General features: G+C 32.4%; 1 protein-coding gene across 4 annotated transcripts; it reads right to left on the bottom strand.

Annotated features, from left to right (window-relative positions):
- Positions 1-7,700: 7,700 nt before the first annotated feature.
- On the bottom strand, positions 7,701-9,456 carry LOC149152925 (uncharacterized). 4 transcript variants are annotated; one of them, XM_089440057.1, is made up of 4 exons: positions 8,697-9,455; positions 8,449-8,603; positions 8,131-8,210; positions 7,786-7,855 (listed from the first exon to the last, which is right to left on the bottom strand). In XM_089440057.1, exons 1-4 carry the CDS (start codon positions 8,923-8,925, stop codon positions 7,846-7,848), a joined length of 474 nt encoding a protein of 157 aa, XP_089296183.1. In that variant the 5' UTR covers positions 8,926-9,455; the 3' UTR covers positions 7,786-7,845. The 4 variants fall into 4 exon arrangements, with proteins under 4 accessions (XP_089296182.1, XP_089296181.1, XP_089296183.1 ...); XM_089440056.1 differs by lacking the exon at positions 8,131-8,210 and having other exon boundaries at positions 7,701-7,855; XM_089440055.1 differs by lacking the exon at positions 8,131-8,210 and having other exon boundaries at positions 7,748-7,867; positions 8,697-9,456.
- Positions 9,457-10,000: the final 544 nt, after the last annotated feature.

Below are 10,000 nucleotides of genomic sequence, written 5' to 3'. Positions count from 1 at the left end.
GCCTTTTCCCTCTATGCTTTGGGATAAGTAAGTTTGACATCAAGCTCTTGATTTCCTTGGGGTGTAATGAGTATCATTATGGACACCTAAGTTGTCAGTATGTTATTTCAGTCATTTGGTTGGGGGTAGCACACGGAATTTTATTAACATTATGGGGAGGCCCTCTTCTCATATTATGTTTAGGTTTCCTTCTTCCACTTCCTAGGAGTGAACTCTTGAAGATATTCAAGAGGAAATAAATTCCACAATCTCAACCACTATAGACACCTAATTCATCAAAAATTGAAACCTCAATAAGAAAGAGATGAGATTGAGAAGACATAGCTCCAAATGGACAATATGTGACTCACTATCACTGGGAAAACACTCCCATACATTAGTTAATAACTATGTCAATCCAACTAGATTTCATCTACTAAACTTAAATGTCCTAACAATAGTTGTGATGTAGGTCCCCTTAATGTTTAAAATATTGTTTGTACTAAATTTTTGATTTGCTTAATTTTAGGGGCCTTCTATCAGGTATACACAAATGGAATATTTAGCTTAGTGTTTTTGTTAGTAATGTTATGATAGTTCTCTTATCAACATGAACAATGTGTGAAAGATAACAATAAAAGCCCTTTTTCTTACTTTTGATGTAATAATATATCTCAAACATAAATTTTATTTATACAAAATTTCCAATATATATAAAATGTTTAATAATATTAATAATAACCATAACTATTATTATTATTATTATTATTATTTACAGAAATATGAATGGATTAATAAAATATTAATAATAATATGCATTTTTATTCATTTTAAATTAAGTTATTATAAATATTATATTATAATATAAGTAATCTGGATCATAGAGGATAGGTTATATGATAATTTTGTGTTATGTAATTTATGTGAGTGATGAGATTTTTTTGTTTAAGTATATATAGAGTTTTTTCTATTTAACAAAATTATACAACAAATGAAGTTCATGAACTCAACAAGTCAATTGTAGAAATTAAATTTATATAGGAAAAATAAAAATCATTCTTCTATATTCTTAAAACACTCATTGTAATAGGTCATTGATTTAAATCCCCATAGATCTTACTTACCAAAAAACAATTATTCGTATCAATTACTCAAAATAAAGCTAATTAATATAAATAATATTAACATATTTATTCATTAAAAATAAAAATAAATAAAAATATAATATTATCATATTGATAAACATAAATATAATATTATCATTTTCATATTCGTTCATTACGGAGGATGTCTCCGTGATAAAGAGCTAATCTAATCATCTATTTCTCACCACAAAAGCAATGAGAATGATCGTAATATGTGGAGTAATAAAAATAAATATAAAATGTAATCTTATTCAATAAAATTAATACATATCATTATATATAAAATGTAAGGTTTCATAAATAAGGGTCAGCCTTTGGTATTTTTCATTACAATTTTAATATATATTTTTTTTTTGAATATATATATATATATATATATATATATAAGAGTATGTATTTATTTTCTTAAGTTATTTTAGATATTAATGAGATATTACATTTAGTTATTTATTTTTTTCGTATTTATAAGGTAAGAGATATTTCTAAAGTAATTATTTTACATCATTTTTATATATAAATGAGTGTTTATTTATTTGTTAAATTTATTGAGGTATTAAAAATGTATTATACTTAGTTTAATATTGTTAGGTATAGATAAGTTAAGAAAGACATCTAAAAGGTGATTAATTTATATTTTAATTATACAATAATTAGTCATAAAGCAAGAGAGTGATATTCCAAAATATTAATATAAATATAAAAAACATCAAAATGTTAAAGAAATCTATAAAAATTCAAGAGATATGCTCCAAAGCATTAGTACAAATATAAAAAAAATCAAAATGTTAGAGAAATCAATAAAAAAAAATGTTAGAGAAAACTATAAAAATGGAAGTGGGCTAAGAAGATTATTTAGGTAAACTATATTAACATATATAATATTATTTAGATAAAATTATTTTTTTAATTTAACCGAGTAAAAATAAAATAAGAAAAAAAATCTTGATATAAAACAAGAATACAAAAGTGTGGACATTGGATATAAAACATTATAGCTTAACAATCTTTTGTTTTTTCCTTTCCAGCTAAATTTATTTTCTTGGAATTTTTCCAAGATCTTCTCAATTTTTCCAAGATCTTCTCCCCTCTATTAGAGGCATCTCTCGTAGCCCTATGCAATAGCCTAATCACTCCAATCTTGTTCGGATATTATTTCTTGAATTTAACAAGGGTGGTGGCCTTTTCCCTTTACACTTTGGGATAAGTAAGTTTGGAATCAAGCTCTTGATTTAGTTGGTGTGCACTGAGTATCATTATGGACACCTAATATTTTTATCTATTATTAAAGTCATTTGGTGGTGGTAGTACATTGGAATTCTATTAACATTATGGGGAGGCTATCTTCTCATATTATGTTTAGGATTCCTTCTCCCACTTCCTAAGAGTGAACTCTTGAAGAGATTCAAGAAGAAATATTGTAGTTGCAACTTAAATATAATCATTTAAATTCCACAATGTCAATCTCTATAGACATCCTAATTCATCAAAAATTGAAACCTCAATAAGAATAATATGAAGTTGAGAAGATATAGCTCCAAATTGACAATATGTGACTCACTATTACTAGGGAAAACACTCGCCTACATTAGTTAATAACTATGTCAATGCAACTAAATTTCCTCTACTAGACTTAAATGTCCCAACAATAGTTCTGATGTAGGTCCCCTTAATGTTTAAAAGTAATGTTTGTACTAAATTTTTGGTTTGCTTAATTTTAGGGGCCTTCTATCACATATACACAAATGGAATATTTAAGGTAGTGTTTTTCTTAATAATATTATGCTAATTCTATTATCAACATGAACAATGTGTGAAAGATAGAAATAAAAGCCCATTTTTTTTCACTTTTGATGTAATAATATGTCTCAAACATAAACTTTATTTATACAAAATTTTCAATAAATATATATATATATATATATATATATATATATATATATATATGAGATTACATCATAATAATAATAATAATAATTATAGTAATTATAATTATAATTATAATTATTATTATTATTTTACATAAAATTATCACATAATTTATTTACAGAAATATGAATTGATGAATAAAATATTAATAATAATAGGCATTTTTAATAATTTTAAATTAAGTTAAAATATTGTAATATAATATAATATAAGTATTGTAGAGTTTACATAAATATGAAGTGATTATATAATAATATATATATTTAATAATTTTAAATTAAGTTATTACGTAATTTTAGTATAATATAAATATTGTAATATAATATAATATAAGTAATCTCGATTTTACAGGATATATTATATGATAATTTTATGTTATATAATTTATGTGAGTGATGAGGCTTTTTTTTACCTATGATTTTTTTTTTTCTATTTAACAAAATTATACAACAAATGAGGTTCATGAACTCAACATGTCAATTGTAGAAATTAAATTTATACAGGGGAAACAAAAATCATTCCTCTCAACCCAAGGTTCTTTAGATTAACCATCAATGGGTACATTATTAAAGCACTTCTTCTGATAAGTCACTCATTTAAATCCCCATAAATCTTACTTACCAAAAAAACAATTATTCGTGTAAACTACTCAAAATGAACGTAATTAATATAAATAATATTAGCATATTTATTCATTAAAAAAACACACACACACACACATATATATATATATCATTTTCATAAATATAAATATAACATTATAATTTTAATATTCATTATAGAGAATATCTCCATGATAAAGAACTAGTCTAATCATCTATTTCTCACCACAAAAATATTTTTTTGTGATGAGAATGATTATAATATGTGAGAGTAATAAAAATAAATATGAAATTTAATCTTATTCAATAAAATTAGTACATATCATTATATATAAAACATAAGGTTTCATAAGGGTTAACTTTTGGTATTTGTCATTTTAATTTTAAGATATTTCAAAAAAAAAATTAATATAGACAAAAATATGTATTTATTTTCTTAAGCCATTTTAGATATTAATGACACATTATACTTAGTTATTTAATTTTACTGTATTCCTAAGGTAAGAGATATTTCTCAAGTAAAGAAAAGGGGTAAGAAGATTATTTAAGTAAACTATATTAACATATTAAATATTATTTAGATAAAATGATTTTGTCAATTTAATTGAGTAAAAAGAAAATAGGAAAAGAACTCTTGATATAAAACAAGAGCTGCATGCAGCCGGTAGTCCCTGCCGTCAAGCACAAATGAAGCCCTTTTCTGATTTGTGCTCTAGTCTTATCATTGTGATTTGGATGAAGAAAGGCCACTTCGCCTGAACCCCATGTCAAACTGGGTTTTATTTCTAATAGAGTGATTTGGTCCCCTTTCATTTCATTAGAGACATGTTTAAATGATACATAAGGGAAGGATGCTCCAAGACAATCATTGCCCACCTCATAAGCATGCCTATATAGTATATGCATACCCAACCATATCTAATATCCACGCATGGTTGAAGGAATTTTACGACTGAAAGTTCAATTCACTACACAGAGGGTCAATGAAATGATCCAGTTATGCCAAACTCTTCTCTTCAATAAATTGAAAGAAGCAAATAGCTTGCTACAAGTGAAATTTAGAAGCAGGCCTGGTGCTGGATATTGTCCTATGGAGTGAGGAATACATGCCATTACATTGCAGAAAGTGGATTGAATTATGGGAAAAATGGATTTTCATAGGATTCTATTCCAAACTCACTGAAAAGGTTTGCTTCTGTATTCACACTTGCAGACTCATCAGACCATCAGACTTTTGCATCATCAGATAAGAGTGAAAATTGTAGCCAAGAAAAGAACTATTGAGTACATACATAAAATGATATAGAGAAAGCAATGTTGTAAAAATCTCCTTTCAAAACATGTCGAAACAATAGTGAATGTTGCATGCCCAGAAGAACATCATCATCATGGTGCCTTCCTCTTCTGTCATCTTTGGACTCAAATCTTGACATCTAGCAGGGATTTTCAAATAACGAACAATAAGGGAAACAGAAAGCAATCTAGAAGGAATTGCACAAGCCACAGAAAATAGAAAAAGATGGATGGTGGTGCTATTTTCTTTTTTCTTCTTTTCTTTCATCATATTATTCAAGTGCCAGAGCTGAGAGTTAACTATTCTAACAAAACAGTGCAAGACTTACACTTGGGCCTTGTTCCTTTAAAACGGGGCGGATGACATAAAGAATGGAACCCTGTTAGTTAACCAATGCCGCATTTATAAAATAACCATGTTGTAGTATATATTTTATTTATTTATAAAATAACCATGGAGCAGTATATTTTACCTCCTGAGCATCTCTATACCTTCATCGATGTTGTTTATCTGCCCATTCCATTGAGCCAACTCCTTAAGAAGCTGACTCTGCAAAGAAATTAAAGGTTTGTCTCTAACATCAAATAAAAAACAAGATCTATTGTATTGTGACATCCGGCTGTTAAAGATTTTTTTTTGCAAGGGTTGTTTTTCCAACCCCACCAAATCCCACAATTCCTATCATTCTAGTCTAGCCGCTTTGCTGCTGCAAACGCATTTCCCTTTCAAAATCTTCTATTTTCTGTTCCAAAGCTATTGGATATTTGCACACATGGAGCTTTGTTGGAAACTTTTTCAAGACTCCTTCCACGACCTTTTCCAGGTGCTGTTGCTCGTCCCTAAAGAATGCCCAGAGTACAATCGCGAGTCAAAAGTGCCATATACGTGATCCAATAAATTAAATCTAAAGACTAGCACATTAAAGTTAAGACTGACAGAGAATTGCTGTTGGTCATGTAAACAGCCCAGGTCCAAACATCAGCAGGTGTAGAGCCTTTGTGTTAATGTTAGGGGAGTTGTTAGATAAGTATAAGTATTAATATTGTGACTGCAATTTTTTTTGAAAAGCACCTTGGTCAAGAATGTAATGTACAATGTTGTATACTTGAATAACCAAAAATAAAAAATCAATCGCACAAAATATGTTGTTAAATAAATAACCAAAAATAAAAAATCAGCCGCACAAAATATGTTGTTAAATAAATAACAAAAACAAAAAATCAACGACACAAAAATATGTTGTTAAAGCAAGCACGTGGACAAAATTGTAATGTACGATGTAATTTAATTGTACACTTCACTAACCAAAAATAAGAATCAATCCACCGGTCAAAATATGCTGTATGATAAAAATCAAAACCCGATAAAAACAATGCCACAAAAATGATCGCATCCATAGACTGTTCTACATACAGGTCAATCTGATTCAAAGTGTTTGCATTTTCCATGGTTTTGAAAAGCATAAACTTTCTTTGAAACGGGGTAGCTGCAATTTTAACTTGACTAATATTTGCAAATTGATAGCTTAAAAAGAAAAATGGGTGCGCATTGTTCGGACAGATCGAGGTCGCCTCCGACCGAGCTCGTAAGTGGCTTATCGCCGTACGAAATGTTGGGCAGAGATTTCTGAACGTGCAGGTACATAAAGAAATAAAGGAACAAAGATCTTCGTTCGTGTAAGTAACTTTATAATTCAAATGATGAGGTTAAATATCAAACTTGAACTGCTGGTAAGTCTCAAATGATGAGGTTAAATATCAAACTTGAACTGCTGGTAAGTCTCACCTAATTGTGTAGAAATCGTTTTCAAAACCATTGACAATGGTGTGACGACATCTGCCTCTGCTATACAGGAATACACCATGTAATTTACGTTATATATATATATATATATATATATGGTTTAACAAATAAAATTGCACCATGTAATGTAATTTATGCACGACATCTGCCTCTGCTATACAGGAATACACCATGTAATTTACGTGATATATATATATATATATATATATATGGTTTAACAAATAAAATTGCACCATGTAATGTAATTTATGCTTTAACAAATAAAATTGTTGACTGACTGTAAAAAAAGAAAGAAAGAGTTGAAAAAATCCATCCATTAGAAACCAACCATGCAAAAATATCCGTGGTCACTCATCTTTATTGTCAAAAATTTAACGTGCAGCTCACCATTATTCAAACCCAAAACGACCATCCATCGTTCGTTCTATCGATCGCAATAACCAAACAGAGACACACAGTCTCATATGACGACGATGGGTCAGAAAAAGTACCACTTATAATCGAAATACATATAACCGGAGAGCTAAAGATTGAACGGCATTGCATGATAGTGCGTGCTCATGCAATCGAAATACATAATGGGAGACGGCATCGACGCATATATAGTGCCTAGTAATACTGACAAACAGAAACAGAACAGGAGGTACCGCAATTAGCAGGTAACGGGGGAGGATTTAATTAGCTAGTGAAAGCTGGCACCCGTATGATGGGAACAGAACGAAGAGGATGAGCCATTTCGCAGGACAGCTTAAGAACCTCGGACAAATCAACTGGATGTTCAGCATGAGGAAGCCATTGAAAATGATGGAGGAGCTTAGCCACCCAGAGGTTAACAGTGGCAAGGCCCAGAGCCTTCCCCGGGCACACACGACGACCAGCACCAAAAGGCGCAAGCCTCAGATCATTACCCCTTACATCCACGTCTTCCCCGCCTTCCGACACCACAAACCTCTCCGGACGGAACTCATGAGGTGATTCCCAAATGCTGGGGTCGTGAGTAATCGACCACATATTCACCATGGCAGTCGTGCCCGCCGGAACACACATTCCATCGCCGATAGGAGCGGTCCAGGCGGATGCATTGGCAGCGCCTCCTTTACCACAGCCTGCACGTAGGGCTGGCCTAAGTAACAGTTAATAGGATATGAAATTCCATGATAAATATATACCACTGTAATAATAACAATTGTGAACAGATTATAAAAGATAATAACCACAAGCCAAAGAAAGCCATGAAGCATAACAACAAAAGGGTCTTTTGTACTATAATGCGGGAGAATGCCATAGAATCAACCTGAAAATACCAAACGTAAAAGGTAATCTTAGTACTGGAGTGGTCTTTAGTACTAAACTAAAGTGAGGAGGATACCATAGAATCAACCTGGAAAACACCAAAGGCAAGGTAATCTTAGTAGTGGAGTGGCCTTTGGTACTAAAGTGAGAAAATACCATAGAATCAACCTGGAAACACCAAAGGTGATGTTAGTATTGGAGTGAAAGAAGATCAATTGCATCAACTTGGGGTCACAAAAGGTGATGTTAGTACTGCGCTACAGAGATGCTACGGCATCAACAAAGGGGGCTTACACCACAAAGACAGTTTCTAGATTGGCAAAGTTTCTATTACAGGTAAAATAAACAAAAGCTCTAACTCTGTTCCTAGCCATTAGTAGCGCTGAGAGATAAGGGTTTCCGCTACCTTAATTCCACCCGAACTCTCTGAAGTATCCTGCAAGGACTCTCTAAGGCTCGAAGTGGAAGTTTCCCTCTTCTTCCCTCCTGTTACTGATCTATTGCTGCCCAAAGCACCCATGCCACCATGTATGCCTTCCCACTTTCCACACGACATCCTCTCTGCGAAACACACCATCATTTTACATTCTTTAATCAGATAAAAACAAGAAACCAAAAGAAAACCTCTCGCTAAGATGAGAAGTAAAGATTAACCTGATCCTGGATCTGAAGAACAAGGAGCAGCTGCTGCTACTGCTAAACCGAGATGCCCTGAGAGAAGCCTGCTGCCCGCTGAGAAGGATCCATGGTCGATTCCGTCTACGACGCCTGTGCTCCTGGAGGCCTCCTCATGTCTAGCTGTAGCAGTAGCACCCCATGATTCGCTGCTGAGGAAGCTCATGCCAAGAAAGTCATGGAACACTGCCTTCCCTTCGCCCACCATGATGACATTACACGGAACATCCTAGGCTGCCATGGATGGAACCTCAGCTACCACATGATGGACAGGAACAATCGGATCAGTCCCAGTATCAACGGCTTGTAAGGGAAGAATACATAATATCAGACATTCAGCTCCAAATATTTGTCGTTCCCTGTTTTAGGACAAGAGTCTTTCTACGAATAACTGAACAATCAGTTACCTTGAACCCTCGGCTCAAATTACAAAAGTGTTGAAATACAAGAAAATAGATGACATTTACAAATACACAACATAAGTACTATTTTCATGTAAATCCCAGCACTGGGTCTGGAATAGAAACAACACAGTAACCGGAAGAGGGTTTGACTGCTGGCCATCCCTTTATACATAATCTTTTAAAAACCGCCTGCTTAATAATGTTGCTAGGGCCACAACTATGAATGAACTTAAACAACTAACTTAGAATATGTCCATTTAAATGTCAAGTTGGTGCTGGCGAATATGGAGGAACATAGCATGAAAACCCTAAAGCCAATTTCAACCCTCGCAGGTGTCAAGAAGTACCTGTAAGAGAAGTTTTCTATTAACTTCCTCTTCTCAACGTGAGAGTTCATATAGAAGCCGAATAACAGTAAATCAAAAGAAATTCTTGCAATGACCAAAACCAATTAGGCTTAAACTCATGAAAACCACCCAGTATTTAGAGAACTCATGGAAAACCCTGTAAATTCATTGAAATTTAGCTTGCCTTGGTAAAAATAAGCAATCCTCGACCCAACGGTGACCTGTAGCAATTAATTCCCTTTAGCCCTTTCACGAGTTAAGGGAAAAGCTGAATATATATTCATAAGCATCTTCTGGTGACCTCCAGAAACAAAGGGCGCAACTCATTACATCTCGCAGCAGAACTTTGAACCTGTTGCAGTTAGGATGAGTCAAGTGTAAACTAGGATTAAAGAAAACAATCCCTCATTAACAAAAACCAAGCACAAAACTTACTTGTCCCATGTCTGAAACTGTGACACCAGAGTTGTGTAGTTGCAGGTTTTGGGCCGACAGAACGAACCACCTTTCCTTCAGAAATTAGGAAGGTACC

This window comes from Pinus tabuliformis, chromosome 9 (genome assembly GCF_031772625.1).
Source record: "Pinus tabuliformis cultivar Carrire ecotype Pingquan chromosome 9, CPIR1, whole genome shotgun sequence".
NCBI lineage: Eukaryota > Viridiplantae > Streptophyta > Pinopsida > Pinales > Pinaceae > Pinus > Pinus tabuliformis.
This window is presented reverse-complemented; position numbering and strand designations above follow the sequence as displayed.

Coding starts and splice junctions, on each gene's coding strand:
- LOC149152925 (XM_089440055.1), bottom strand. CDS start 8,925: ATGGTGGGCGAAGGGAAGGCAGTGTTCCATGACTTTCTTGGCATGAGC. Junction 8,604..8,696: donor TTCTTCAGATCCAGGATCAG/GTTAATCTTTAC, acceptor TGTGTTTCGCAG/AGAGGATGTCGTGTGGAAAG. Junction 7,868..8,448: donor AGAGTTCGGGTGGAATTAAG/GTAGCGGAAACC, acceptor TACTTAGGCCAG/CCCTACGTGCAGGCTGTGGT.